The sequence below is a fragment of the Lepidochelys kempii genome, chromosome 5 (genome assembly GCF_965140285.1).
Source record: "Lepidochelys kempii isolate rLepKem1 chromosome 5, rLepKem1.hap1, whole genome shotgun sequence".
Lineage (NCBI taxonomy): Eukaryota > Metazoa > Chordata > Testudines > Cheloniidae > Lepidochelys > Lepidochelys kempii.
The window spans coordinates 88,880,308-88,895,724 of NC_136384.1; the positions used below are offsets into that span (position 1 = coordinate 88,880,308).

Sequence of the window (15,417 nt, forward strand, 5' to 3'; positions counted from 1 at the left end):
GAAGGGACTGCGAGAATCCACTGTAAGGGGTATGCAGAAATTTAAAATGGTGATGCATTTTGTGTTTTGATGAAGGTTCTTTTTGTTAAAAGTTATATTGTGGATTTTAGGCTTTGCGATATGGCTTCCTGGATTTCAGTGCTTTTGATGTAGATGAATATGAGCATTATGAGGTAAGTGTGTGGCCTGGGGATAAACACTGAACTGTGACTTAGAAAACCTGGGGTCTGTTCCTGTCCTGCTGGTTTACCTGGGGCAAGTTATTTCCCCTCTCTGTGCCTCAGTTTCCCCATCTTTAAAATAGGAATAATGATATTGACGTTCTTTGAGATGCTAAAGTGTGTTGAGATCTATTGATGATAATTGATCTTGGGAATTTCAAACCCATGAAATTCACCTGAATTTATGGGAAATTCCTTGTGTGTAACTGTACAGCTAAACAGTCTACAACACTTGGATAAATATACTCTCTTAAAGGCAAAGAAGCATGGCATTGTTAGGGGCTTATTCCTTCACCCGCTCACTTCCCTGGTCCTTCGGGTATTGTTGTTCTCTGTTCATGCGAGAAATCCAAAGGTGCAAACAATTCAGTGTTTACTGGGGTGAACTTACAGCAAGCAGTGATTCCAGTTTCCTTCCTTAGTGTCCCCCTTCCCAGCTCTGACACCACAGAACCTTACCCGTGTCCCTGTTCCCATTCCCCTCCTTTAGCAAAACATGATTCCTATTTCCCCACCCCCATTCCCCCCTCTTCCTTCCTGATTGACTGCTGACTATATAGTAAAACTTGACTTCTGCTTAGCTATACCTTAACCAATCACTTTACTGAAATTTAACTAACCAATCCTAACATATTGTAACATGACTATTTAACCAATTATATCCCACCACCTTAATTAGTTTACACCCAGCAAAATTAATTATACAGCAGACAGAAACAATCACAGAACCAGACAGATTATACAAACAATAGGGAAATGGGGACTACAGTGATAGACCAACAAAGAAATGAGGATTTCACATCCTAGCTATTGATAAGTGAGTTCTTGCCAGACAGGATGCTATTAAACTTTGGCCTGGGCTACACTGGAAGGGCGTTGAACTAATATATGCAACTTAGTAGTAGAAGTATCTTAGTTCAACTTACCTGGCCGTCTTCACGGTGGCAAGTTGACCGCGACGACTCCCCCGTCGACTCTGCTTACTCCTCCTGCCAAGGTGGAGTACAGGCGTTGATTCGGGGATCGATTTTATCGCGTCTAGACGAGACGCAATGAATCGATCCCCGATGGATCGATCACTACCCACCGATCAGGCAGGTAGTGAAGACGTACCCTAAGTTTCCTTTTACATCTTCTAGGCACTTCCCTTTTTCTGGAGGTGATAGGTATTATCAGGACAGGATTGTATTCCTAACAGCCCAATAGCACCTTATTTCAGTGTGACTAGTTTGGAATGTGAGGATGTGACTGTTTGCTTCCCAGCTTACGGCTGCCTCTGCTGCTTAGCCAAAGGCCTTAGCCTAAGAACAGAGCCTCAGACTGTCACAGTAAGAGAAGGCCCTTACACCAGCAGACAGTGATTTTGATTCTTTCTTTTATACCTCTATAACTAGCTAAGTGATAAGAATACACCTAAATTCTTAGAGTATAGGCCTTTACAGACAGGCCTGAATATCTATATTCTAACAGGCATTTATACAGAAAACTCAGGACTTGTTAGAGTTGCATGAAGTAATTACTAATAAAGTAGATAAAGGTGAAATGGGACAATTTACAAAAGCTTTAAAAAAAAATCCAAGTATGGCTCTATTTGTGGGGAGACTTAATTGCATCACTTGAAGTTTGTTTTAGAAAGAAAAATACTGGAGGGATTGAGAGCATTTAACATTTTATTGGTGATGCAAAGGGCAGACTGGAAATGTGCTTACACCGACAGGTCTTGTGTTTGGCTTTGTACTTTTGAAGCAAATATAGAAGGGGTGGACAAACTTTTTGACCCGAGGGCCACATCTGGGTATGGAAAATGTATGGTGGGCCATGAATGCTCACAAAATTGGGGTTGGGGTGCAGGAGGGAGTGAGGGCTCTGGGGTGGGGCCAGAAGTGAGGGGTTCAGAGTGTGGGAGGGCGCTCAGGGCAGGGGTGTGTGTGGGGGAGGTGAGGGCTCCAGCTGGGAGCGCAGGCTCTGGGGTGTGGCTGGGGCTGGGGTGCAGGAGGGTGCTCTGGGCTGGGATTTGGAGGGTGGGAAATGGATTAGGGCTGGGGGTTGGGGCATGGAGGGGATCAAGGGTCCAGGATTGGGGCTGCGCTTACCTCATGCAGCCGCTGGAAGCAGCGGCATGTCCTCCCTCCGGGTCCTACGTGGGGGCGCGGCCAGGCGGCTCTGCACACTGCCCCGTCAACAGGTGCCGCCCCCGCAGCTCCCATTGCCTGCAGTTCCCGGCCAATGGGAGTTGCAGGGGCAGCGCTTGGGGCGGGGGCAGTGCGCGGAGGCCCCTGTCTGCCCCTAGACATAGGCGCTGGAGAGGGGGTATGCTGCTGCTTCCGTGACTGCAGCAGGCATGTGTGGAGCGGCCACCAACCTGCTCTCCGGCTGGAACGCGGGAGAGGGGCAAGCTCCAGACCCCATTCCCCAGTGGGAACTCGAGGGCTGGATTAAATCAGCTGGCCAGCTGGATGTGGCCTGCACGCCGTAGTTTGCTGTGAAATAGAGGGATAATGGTAAATCATGCAGTTTGCCCTGAAATTATTCCTGAAATATAGAGACAATGGTAAATCATGAATTTTTTCTTGACAGAAAGCAGAAAATGGGGATTTTAACTGGATAATACCAAACAAATTCGTTGCCTTCAGTGGACCTCATTCAAAAAGTAAAACTGAAAACGGTATGCTTTGGGGACACAAACCCCTATGCTACTACTATGTATTTGATCGATTGTTATGAGTAACAGCAACTTTATCATTTTTAAAAATTTGTTCCTCCGATGGTATGTTTTTCTTAGCTTTTTTGGGGGTAGGGTGGGGGAACGCTTGGCGATGATAAAGCCCAAGACTTTCTTTAGCTGTATTTGAATTAGACTGTTTCAAAATTAACTGACTGAAAATGGAATTTTTCTATTGGACATAACTTTAATAATAAGGTATTTTACATGTTTGTTTTTTTCATTTGGATGTGCAGTTTTCATGACTAGTTCCTTTGTTTCTGCCTGCAGGTTATCCCCACCATGCTCCTGAGGCCTATTTCCCATATTTCAGAAGACACAAGGTTACTACCATAATACGTCTTAACAAAAAAATGTATGATGCCAAACGATTTTCAGATGCTGGTTTTGAGCATTATGACCTCTTCTTTGCTGATGGAAGCATACCTAGTGATACTATAGTCAAAACATTCCTAAATATTTGTGAAAATGCTGAAGGTGTTATAGCAGTTCATTGCAAAGGTATGTTACATGCACAGTTCATATTACAAGGTGGAGATGAGAGTAGATAGCAAAGCCTATAGTTAGTTAAATTTACCTGATACTTTGCATTATAAGCCCTTATTTCCAATTGATTATAAGTTAGCCAAACTGTAACCATTTTGGCTGATATTTTCCATGCTTGTTCTGTGCTTCAGCTGATATTTTTGGTTTATTTGTTTTGGCAAATCTTTTCAGCTGCTTATGAGATTTGCAAGCCTATTTTTCCCTAGTGTCAATGTTAACACTTCTTTTTCCAATCATCTCCGTGCTTTTCAGCAGAAACTATAAATTTGGTACGGTGTTAGTCCTAAGCGCCATGGAGATAGCTGCTTTTATTTTCTTTAGTAACTAGCCAAATCTGGCTAAATTATAAGCCTTTTAAAATAATCATTTGAACAGATTTAATAAAGCTTTTTAGAGGTTTGCTGACAAAATACCTGAACGTTCTCTAGCTCTACAGAGCTCCTACATAACTGCACTGAGCATGTCCCCAAGCTCTATTCAGCCTTTCACAAGGTAGACATAGATGCCCAGATGAGACACAAGCACAGCAGAAATCCCTCCTGCCTTCTTTGTCCACGGAAAGGTGTGCTGGTCTGGGAGCCAGGAGGAGACCTTCTGTTGGCTGGAGGTGATAATTTTGTGTATGTCACACAGTGTTCATTATTGAGCAAGGCTTACATCCAACCTTACATTAGGAGCACATTCAAAGCACACATATCTAGGCTTGGAAGACTTAAATTTGTGTTGGTAAATGTTGGTTAACATTGTTTTTCTTATACTCACTCAAACCATTGAAAAAATATTTCCATCAATGATGATAGAAATTTACAGATGGGCAAAGAAAGAAAAATGCTGCTTGAGAGCTTTAGAATTTGATTTAAGGATATTGACAATGTTTTGACATGATATTAACAATTGACGTTCTGGCAGTTATAAAGCTTTAACTTTTTGAATCTCAATATATACTGTCATTGAATAATTGTCTGACCTCCTCCCCTATGACTTTGCAGAACTGTAAACATTTAAATTGATAAAAATTGAAAAAAATGATTAAGCATTGATTTCATCCATCAAAATTATGAAAAATAAAAATCTAATTCCTTCAAGCCTGTTTATATCAGTGCTGCATGGTTTGCCTTGTCTGTCTATTCGCTTTTAGGTAGAGTTGAAGATATTGCTGCTGTTCAGTAAATTCCTAAATAGTTTGAGACTTGATCACCAAACAGTCTGTGACCCCAGGCAGCAGTTGTGATCAGTCCAGACACTTAAGCTGGAGCCAGTTTCTCTTCCTTCACACACTTCTCTCTCCTCTTCCCTGGCAAGTTAAATTGGGAGAGGACTGTTGACAGGGACTTGGATTTGTTTATCCTTAGGGCATATCGCAAAGCCTGTCTTTTTTCCCCCCATAGATCTTGATAAGGGGATGCGTTGGTAGTTATCTTACTTTAAGGCAATTTTTGAGTTCATATTCTCTTAGTTGAGCATTGAATATTATGTTCATATGCAAATTTTTATTAGTATATTAAAGTATTTTATGATACATAGTGCTATAGACAACTGTCTTTATAATTTGTTCCTGTACATAAAAAGCAGCTGACTTTGAAAGGCTTGATTTCAAAAGCATATTTGTGATTTACTGGAAAGTCACTTTCTAAACCTAAAATTGTAATACTTTTATTCAAACAATAAGTTACATTACAAATATTGGACATAATTTTTGAAAACACTGCTCCCTATGTAAGTTTGGCCAGTGATAGATTTAGTAAGATGGGCAATTAAATATTTGTCAATCATAGAAGCAGCAATACAAGTGATTTAGTTTTAGTTCTTAAGATTTTAGTTAAAACTAAACTCTATGTAAAAATGTGTATAAAAAGAATCTTGTATCTTACACAGCTGGTCTTGGCCGAACTGGTACACTTATAGCCTGTTATATTATGAAGCATTACAGGATGACAGCTGCTGAAACCATTGCCTGGATTAGAATAAATAGACCCGGCTCAGTAATTGGACCACAGCAGCACTTCCTTGTAGAGTAAGTAGACTGTTACTGCGTTAGAATCAATAATTTGGAAAACTAATTAAAAACTGTATTTTAATAGAAAAATTAGAAATTAGTTCCTTTAAAAACAAAGCAAGCAACACTGCTAATTTCTGGAAAGTTATAACCTGGTTATCTTTTCCATTCCATAATAGGAAACAGACAGAACTTTGGACAGAAGGAGATATTTTCCGTGCAAAGTTAAAGGGAAATCGCAAAATTGCTGTTACAAAAATCCTCACAGGAGTAGATGATATTTCAATTAATGATGCAAAAAACCGGAGAGCCAACAGAAAAGACACTGAACTGGTAAACATCCTAATGTTCTGCTGTTGTAAATGTTTTAACTGCTGTTGAGGACCACTGAGGACATGGACAAAGCTATGAGTACAATAAAGCTCAAGATGTCAGATTCTTTTTGTATGTTTTGCTATGTTCCTTTTCATACTAAAAGATTTGGGGACAAAAAGGTATGGACAGCAAGTGTGAAAGATGGAAGTGCATGCTGCAGTTGAAATAGGAGCATATTGTTATATATTAGACTTTTTCATTCACTAGGTAAATATTAGAACAGACACAAATCAAGGTTTTGAAGTTCACAAGCAGAAGTATCCTTGTTCTATTTCAAATATGCTTTTTTTTTTTTTTTTTAGTGTTGAAATGCCTTTTCCTACCATGACAACTGGCTTCTAGAACACTGTCTGATACCTTTGTTTAGCCACTGGCATCCAGTGTAAAAGGAGATGATGTGGTCTTTAAAAGCCAAGTATAGGAAAAGAGAGAGACGTGAATTCCAAGAAAGAATAGAAACCAAGATAATGCTATATCTAAATAGCACTGTTGAAAATACTTCCAATATTTCAAAGTCAGGTGGTATATTGATTGAATAGCTCATGAGTTAATGCTTTGCACATTTAAATGCAGTAACTATGAGTTAGGGAAGATATAATTGTATTTATACAAGTAAATGTGCTTTAATTTACATCTGCAGATTTTGTTCTTGAAGAAGTTTGTGTGCATTATAATTTTTAAAATAAAACTGCGATATTAATGGGTAAAACCTAAAGTCTTATAATTTGTTTACTTATCCAGTACAGTGATGAAGATGATGCAAACTGTGTAACACAAGGTGATAAGCTTCGTGCCCTGAAAAGTAAAAGGCAGGCAAAGGCTGCAACCACAGTTCCACTAACGTAAGTCAACTTTTTGTGTGTATAAATACCAAAAGAGAGAGGGGGAACTGTCTTCCATTTTGCCCATTCTGAAGGTTCATTGGAAAGGCTGTGCTCACATTGATTAAAGGAAGTATGAATTCACTAATTCACTGTAGGTTTAGTGACTGGTTGCTTTTGGTTTTTGTTTTGTTTTGATTTTTTGGCTAAACAATGGTATTCAACTTTTCTCGTTCTCTTATCTGTTTCCTCTGTCACCAGAATGACCCACTGCCAGTATATGCTACATGTGTCTACTAGCCTTGTTGTGTGTCTGCATGTTCTTGACAGCACAGTCTGTTAGAACACAAACACTTCCTTGAACTCAGTATCATGATATTTAAAAAAATTAGAGGTCATTCTCTATAAGGTGTAGTGTTCAAATGACTCAATTTGTGTAGTTAATTTATTAAAATAAGTATAAAATAAATATTAGAAGATTAAACTATTTCTCTTTTAAATGTTTTTTACTTTTAACTTCTATTGATTTCATCTTTCTGGGGGAAGATTCTTCCCTAGATGCTGCTAGTTTTATAAGAACTGCTGGTATTTTCCTGTGGGCAGTTCTGCCTAGCCAAGGAGTAGTCAAACTTCAAGAGAATTCTCACTGGATAAATTCAAAAGGGAATGTGCGTACCTATGATGATCCCAAGACACTGATTACAGGAAGAGGGCATTGCCCACGGGCTACTTATTAGTTGTCTCTGGTAGACAATGCAACATCAGCTGCAAAGGAAGTGACATATCTACCTTTGACCTTATCATCTGTTGCTGACAGTTGCAGGATAGATAGTTCTCCTGGTGCCTTCACATCTAGTAAGAGAGAAATACAAGAGCCTCTGCAGCAGCAGGGGAACTCTCTGCTCCTTTATCAAAACTAGAGAGACAATGGCCAGGACAGTTACTATCTACTTCATCATTACTGGTAGATTTCACAGCCACCATGCCTCCTGAGCCCAAGAATAAAGGAAACTTAGTCTCTACCCTGGTTGTCTTTGCACCTACGAGCTACATTGAGACCCATAGCCAGCTGCTTTTTTTTTTTTTTTGTCTTAGCCGTCCTTTCTTCTGTTTCATATCACCGTGCTGTGGCTGGACTGACAGAAAAATGGTATGAGTTCTACAGAAGACAAACAACATTGTGATCCTTTCTGAATCAGGAAAGCAGGGAGCCAAATAGCAGTAAAAAATATACGCTAATCTAACAGTAAAGGAATACATCTTTAAAACACCCAAACTTGTCTGTCTTATCCATGTCCTAAGTGTATTTTCCATTACATTACCATAGGCAGCTAATTCTGTATATCAAATAAATATTGCTTTGCTGCCTAGATACGATGGTGTTAAGTACCTTTTATAAATGCATAAAAATATAAATATTTTAACTTAAGTGTAAATAAAGGATTTTATACAACAAAAATACATCTTTAGCTAACTATAGAATATGTTGTGAATAAAGAAGAAAATACAAACTACAAAATCTTGCAAAATTAGGTCTAGAACCAGAGTCACCTGACATAGTTAACTTAAACACAGCCTGTGCCTACCTCCTTCACACTCCAGTTGCAAGAAGACCACTTTTCTAAAGTCAAATAACATAATAAATAAGCATTATCCCTCTCTCACATAACAAACTGCATCTGCAGAATCACTATTGGAATGAGTATTCATTGTATGATACCGAACACGTTCATAACCATCATATTGATTCATTAAATGTTTTTTTTTTCTTTGCTGGTTTATAGGCTTTCTATCAAAATAAGCTTGTATAAAGAAATTTTTCATAACATACTAGGTTGCCTTTCCATAAGCTTAACATAAATGAGCTAAAGCTAATAGTATCCTTATGTACTGTGCTTTGTGGTTAAAAAAAAAAATTATCTTAAATCATTTATTCTGGGGAGTTTGACTTCCCCCTTCCCAGTACCCTACATCACGTGTGGTGGCAGTACATAGTGAAATAATTTGCATCAAGAAGCTAAGTGATAATATGTAATCAATTTTGTTACTCCCGAAATAACAATACTACAAAAAATATTATCTTGCTGTCCTAATCAAGTAGGGTGTCCTTCTCAGGTTGAATAGCTATTAGACTTTTTTTAAGTTCAGATTCTCCTACACCTAATTAAGCCTCCTCATTTGAACAGCAAGGTTATTAATAGGAAGAAAGCAGAATGAGATTTGTATTTCCTTAGTGTAAGACTATCTCAGAGAACAAAACACTTTGTTTACAAAAAGGTAGAATGGGGGGGGGATTAAGAGCTAGGGCTATTATTTTCTTATTAAGGCACAAGGGATTTGTGTGTAACGCTCATTAGTTTATCAGTGTTACTTGCATAAATCCTCTGTGCCTTGATGAATGGATCCTGTGTATGTGTGTTATAGTTAGAAATATGTTGTACCTGAGGTAACGACCTACTGAATAGTAGTTGTAATTTTGAATGTAGAAAAGCAATTGACCCTCACCTTCTGGATATTTTGTATAATTGTTTGTTTGCTCTTTTAGTAGATGGTTATGGCTTTGATATTACAACAACATACAGCTGTGAAGCAGAAGTAGTGAATCTAGTGGCTCACCGAGACTGTTTAGTTTGACCAGCCTGCATTGCTAATAATGGTTGAAGAGAGGGCAACAAGTGTTTGTTGCTGTATTAAGCTATTTCAGAATTTGTTTCTCTTTAAGATAGTGCAGTAGACTTTCCTTGGAATTGAAAGCCGATGTGGGGTTATTTCCGGTTCTCAGAAAACCTAGTTTAAGTTGGTCCCAAGTAACACATGGATAAAACTTTCCATATGAAATGGTTGCATGACTGTTGTAACAGTAGAAAAGGAGAAAATGCTTGGCCCAGTTTAAAGGATCATTTGCTTTTTTTAAAACTTGTAACTGGCTAAAATGCACCAATAGCATTCCCGTTTGAATTTTTGTTCATCTTTTCCTCCCCCTCCCAACCCTTTCTAGATGGCTCCTAGCTATGCTGGTCTCTACACTGTGTAGCATTGTCATCTGGTGGATTGTTTGTGGCTCCCTTCTTCCCAGCCTGCTATTCAGTCTAGATGGTTTAAGAACATAGTAACCTCAGGACCCCCTGAGAAAGAGCCACTGTGTAAGTGTCCCATTCCATTTCTCTACAATAGTTCACTTTTTCTGTCCAATATATTTCATAACTGCATGCTTTCTTATTGGCTTTGTTGCAAGGGAAAATTTCATTGTTCTATCTTTTTCTAAGAAAAGATTCCTTGAGTGATTTAAAATAAAGTAATTGTGTGGCTGGCTTGCAATATCTCTTTGAAAGATGCAGAGCAATTACAAGTAGGACAGTTCATAGTTCTGAAGTTTTCTTCTCTGCATGCTACTCCAAATATTCTGAAATATAATTTTAAAAACAAATTACATTGTTTAAAGTGTGCTTTTTGTCCTTTGCCTATCGCATATGCATCTGGAGAGGTTTAGCTCCCATTTTAGTTTGGATTTCTGGAACTGGCTATGAAATTGCTTAGTTTCCCCACAGATGAGTTTGCCCGTGTTAACTGCTTTAATACCTGGAGTTGGGATTTTCAATTTCTGGCAATAGATCTAGTTTTGCTAATGGACTACTTTATGCGTACAACAGGAAACATAGTAAAACAGGACAAAAATCTTTTCTAAAATCTGTCTGCCATGGGTGTAGGCCTGCAGTATTTACTCCAGTCATGCATAATTACAAATTTAGCCCTTTTGTATGATTGAAAAATTCATATTTTATTGAATAGAATTTTGTGAAGATAGTCTGTCCTCTCTGTCACTCGGATTGCAGTAGCCTTTTAGGTTTCTGCAGGTTCATGCCTTGATGTTCCTTTGACTACCTCTTCTCTTAAAATGATCATACTGATGAATAGCTCTTGCCAAAGAAACCTAGTTTTCTTCTTCGAGTGATTGCTCATGTGTATTCCACAATAGGTGTGCATGCTCGCCACATGCACCAGTGCCGGAAGTTTTTCCTCAGCAGTACCCCGTAGGGGAGCACCCCTAGTGACCCCAGGAGTGGCGCCTCCATGGCACAGTATAAAGGGTGCTGCGCACTCCACCCCCCCCCCATTCCTTCTTGACACCAGTGAAGGTGCATCAGAACTGCTCTGCTCCAGCTTGTCTGCAGCTTTCCTCTAAAACTTTTGTTCGTTCATTGTAGTAGTACCTGTAGTTGAAGTAGTTAGATTAGTTTAGTTTAGTTTGTGCCCCGGGGTTTAAGCTGTGCAGCACTTGTAGGCAGCCGATGCCAGTGAGTGATCCGCACACGGACTGTTTATGCTGTTTGGGAGAAACCCATCTCAGCGATCGTTGGAAGATTGGCAGGTCTTTCAAGCCTCGGACCAAGAAAGAAAGGGACATTTGGCTCTGGGCTATTCTGATGGAGTCGGCGTTGACTCCAACTCCAGTGCACTGCTCCGAGTCAGCACCGGGTACCGCGGTGTCGGTGTGCGGCGATCCCTCGGTGCCGTCTACCAGTCGGCACCACTCCCTGTCTGCAGGGCACGCCAAGAGGGCTAAGAAGAGGCTTCTCCGCCACGGCACTGGATCAAGACCCGGGTAGAGGCTAGACATATGTTGGGCAATCCTCGGTCCCCATCAGCCTCCAGGCCTCCAACTGAGGTCAAGCGGAGTAGCTCGGCGCATTCGGAGCAGGCTTCCCCAGATGTCCAGATGCCCTCCATGCCGGAGGCCCTGCAAGCAGCCCGGGATGTTATGCCCCTGCCGGTACCAGGGGCACTACCACCGCTGGCTCCCTGGTCCAGAGGCAAGCCACTGCTTGGATCTCTGCAGTCGCCCCCGGCTCAGTACTGTTCACGGTCAAGGGAACGTTCCCAATGCCGTTCGCTGATCAACGAGCCTCCTGCGCGTAGTCCACGCCGGTCACCATCAACCCCTACCAGGTTGTTTGGCTGGGTTCCGACTGACAGGGGCTCCAGGCACCGCTCCGCCTCGAGGAGCGGGCCCATCGAGACCAAGACAGACAGCACCGAAGGCCCTCGTCTCTGAGGGGCTACCATAGACAGTCGCAACATGGGCATCTACGCTTTTCCGTTAGTCATCTCACTCCAGGACCCCGCCATGGCACTGCTCCTGCAGTCCCGGGCATCGATCGTCAGCGCCTCACCGTCGCGGATCCACCTGTCGGAGCCGATCACAGAGCAACTGCTACCAACAGTACCGTTCCTCCTCTTCGGAATCACAGTCTCAGGGTCGGCACCGTTCCCGACGCCACCGCTCCTCCTGGTCCAGGAATAGCGGTAGGTCATACACCAGCCCGGCCTCCCTTCGTAATCGTCAATTGATGGGACAGGCCAGTAAGGCTGAACAGCCTGCTGTGGAACCAGATTCCATGGCAGGCACTGTGGTACGAATGGGCATCGTGGCCCGCGACGCAGCCCCCATTGGGGGCTTGCTTCGTGGCCGGAGCCTCGGAACATCCATTTGCCTCCCTTTCCCAGCCTCCCAGGAAGGAGTTGGTGGGACATGCATCTTTGGTGCCGTGCCCAGAGGGCGACCAAGTGGTGGGTCCTCCGGTACCGGTGGGCACGCAAAGTGCCGTGCCTGCCTCCTCACCTTCCCTGATGAGGCGATTACGGCCCCTTCTCCCTCTGTCCCGCAGGAAGACTCTAAAGCCCACCAGGAACTATTGAAAAGGGTGGCATCAAGCTTCAACCTTCAGGCCATGGAGGTGGAGGAACCCTCGGACTCCCTCTTCAACATCCTATCAGCCTCGGTTCCAGGCAGGGTGGCCCTCACACTCCATGAGGGGTGGCAAAGATTTTGAATGCCTTGTGGCAAACCCCGGCCTCCCTGCCCCCATCTCTAATAGGGCTGAGTGGAAGTCCTTTGTGCCCGCTAAGAGGCATGAATACCTGTACACACACCCTGCTCCCAACTCCCTGGTGGTAGAGTCGGTCAACCACAGGGAGAGGCAGGGTCAACCAGCACCCGCTCTGAAAAATAAAGACTCAAGGAGGCTGGACTTGTTTGGGAGAAAGGTTTATTGGTCCTCGAGTTTCCAGTTAAGGGTGGCGAACCACTAGGCTCTCCTGGGTCGGTATGAATTCAATTTGTGGGATGCTCTACCCAAATTCAAGGACTTCCTCTAGGAGCATGACAGGAAGGAGTTCAAAGCTCAGGTGGAGGAGGGTACAGTGGCCGCCAGGGCAACCCTGCAGGCAGCATCGGATGCTGTGGATACAGCCGTGAGGTCCACGGCCTTCACGGTGTCCATGAGGAGGGCGTCATGGCTCCTGCTGTCTGGGCTGTCCAGTGAGGTGCAGAACTCCTTACAGGATCTACCGTTTAATGGCAGGGCCCTGTTTGCGGAACAGAGGGACGTGAAACTGCATGACCTGAAAGATTCCCACGCTATGGTTAAAGACACTGGGTCTATATGTTCCGGCTTTGGCTAGGCCTAAGTTTAAGCCCCAGCAGGCTCCCAGCCAGGCCACTCACTCTAAATATGAGCCTTCTTATAAAAAATCACAGGACTATAAGAAATGCCCGCAGAAGCAGTCCCAGTCTGCCCCCCAGCCTGGGTCCTCCAAGGGCAAATAGGTGGGAAAACAGCAGTTTTGACTGGATGCCCAGGGGCGACCTGCCGGTTCATGCCAGGGATCCACCAGCAGTAAAGCTTCCCTTCTCCAACTGGTTGTGTGCTTTTCTCCTGGAGTGGTAGCGGCTGACTTCGGACCGTTGGGTCCTCAACACAGTCTCCCTGGTCTACACCCTCCAGTTTACCTCTACCCCGCCCAACCACCCTCCGCCCCTGTTCCTTCTGCGGGACCCTTCTCACAAGGCCCTGCTAGAGCAGGAGGTGGGGCAGCTCCTTGGCTTAGGAGCGGTGGACGGGGTGCCAGCGGAGTTCAAACACGAGGGGTGCTGCTCCTGCTATTTCCTTATCCCAAAGGCCAAAGAGGGGCTCAGGCCCATCCTGTACCTGTGAGGCTTGAACCAGTACATGGTAAAGCTCAAGTTTCTCATGGTCTCTCTAGCCTCCATCATCCCCTCCCTGGATCCCAGGAACTGGTATGCCGCCCTCAATCTCCAGGACGCATACTTCCATATTCATATATTCGAGGGGCACAGGCGCTTCCTCCATTTCATGGTTGGGCAGGAGCACTACCAATTTACGGTCCTCCCCTTTGGCCTGTCCACTGCTCCCAGGATATTCACAAAGTGCATGTCTGTGGCGACGGCCTACCTCAGAAGTCGTGGGGTTCAGATCTTCCCCTATCTAGATGACTGGCTGGTCAAGGGCAGCTCCCAGTCACAGGTGTGAGATCACATGGTGCTCCTACTGTCCACATGCGCCACCCCGAGCCAGTACAGCGCATAGAATTTATTGGGGCAGTTGTGGACGCAACATTGGCCAGGGCCTCCCTTCCACTGGACAGATTCGAGTCCCTGAAAGGGCTCATCGACACAGTCACGAGGTTGCCCGTGACGACAACCAGAGCGTGTCTCCAGCTCCTAGGTCACGTTGGCGTGCACATATGTGGTTCACCACCCCAGACTCAGGATGGGGCCCCTCCAGCTCTGGTTGGCCTTGGTGTTCTCCCAGGCCAAAGACAGAATGGAGAAGGGCCTCACAGAGCTCGAGCCGGTGCTCACCTCCGTACAATGGTGGCCCTCCCGGGGAACGTGCTCCATGGGGTCCTGTTCAGGGGCAGGCCCCTGTCGGTGGAGATGTGTCCAATGCATTGGACCTGCGGTGGGGAGCCCATGTGGGGGATGTTCAGACCCAAGGTCTGTGGTCCGCGCAGGACCTTGCCCTGCATATAAACGTCAAGGAGCTCAGGGTGGTCCAGCTGCCATGCGTAGCCTTCCGCTCGTACCTGGAGGGCAGAGTAGTCGGGGTTCTCACGGACAACACGGCCTTGATGTTTTACATCAACAGGCAAGGTGGGGCCCACTCTTCTGCCCGGAATCCCTCAGGCTGTGGGACATCTGAATAGCTCACGACATTTGCCTACCACCTACCGGGCACCCAGAACTTGCGGGCGGATTGCCTGAGCCAAGACTTCTCTCCGCATGAGTGGTCTCTACACCCAGAGGTGGTGCATGGACTTTTCCAAGAGTGGGGAACTCCCCAGGTGGACCTGTTCGTGACCCGGCAGATGCACAGGGGCTCCGGTTCTACTCCTGGGCAGGGCTGGGAGTGGGCGCTATCTCCGATGCCTTCCTCCTATCCTGGTCCAGCTTCTCTATGCCTTCCCCCCCGATCCTACTGATCGGCAAGGTCCTGGAAAAGGTAAAGACGGACAGGGCCCAGGTCTTCCTGATTGCCCCAGCGTGGCCCAGGCAACATTGGTACGGAACCCCCATGAGCCTGGCGGTTGCCCCACTGTGGCCATTGCTGTCCCGCCCAGACCTGTTCTCCCAGGGCCAGGGCCGCCTTCTCCACCCCAACTTAGCGGCATTCCACCTCACGGCTTGGCTGCTCAATGGTTAGGCTGGGAGGAAAGGATGTGCTCGGAAGGGGTTTACCACGTCGTCTTGGAAAGCAGGTGACCTTCCACGCATTGAGCCTACTTGGCAAAGTGGTCTCGGTTTTCCCGATGGGTGGCTGAGCTTGGCGTTTCCCCTGTGGCTGCCCCGATCCAGCTCATTTTGGACTACCTTCTTCACCTTAGAGCCCAGGGCCTGGCACCCTCCTCCGTCAAGGTGCACTTGGCCATATCGGT

At 44.7% G+C, this 15,417-nt stretch overlaps 1 protein-coding gene across 4 annotated transcripts in view; it reads left to right on the plus strand.

The window, feature by feature from the left end:
- The window catches only part of CDC14B (cell division cycle 14B), an 82,985-nt gene that overhangs the window by 45,183 nt on the left and 22,385 nt on the right, over positions 1-15,417 (plus strand). For 3 of the 4 annotated variants that reach the window (XM_073344942.2, XM_073344946.2, XM_073344943.2), the window contains 6 exons: positions 111-173; positions 2,799-2,886; positions 3,214-3,444; positions 5,365-5,503; positions 5,665-5,818; positions 6,602-6,702. In XM_073344942.2, coding sequence (XP_073201043.1) covers positions 111-173; positions 2,799-2,886; positions 3,214-3,444; positions 5,365-5,503; positions 5,665-5,818; positions 6,602-6,702 — 776 coding nt within the window. Of the gene's footprint in view, positions 1-110; positions 174-2,798; positions 2,887-3,213; positions 3,445-5,364; positions 5,504-5,664; positions 5,819-6,601; positions 6,703-9,679; positions 9,825-15,417 lie in introns of all 4 variants that reach the window. The other variant, XM_073344945.2, reaches the window with a different exon arrangement.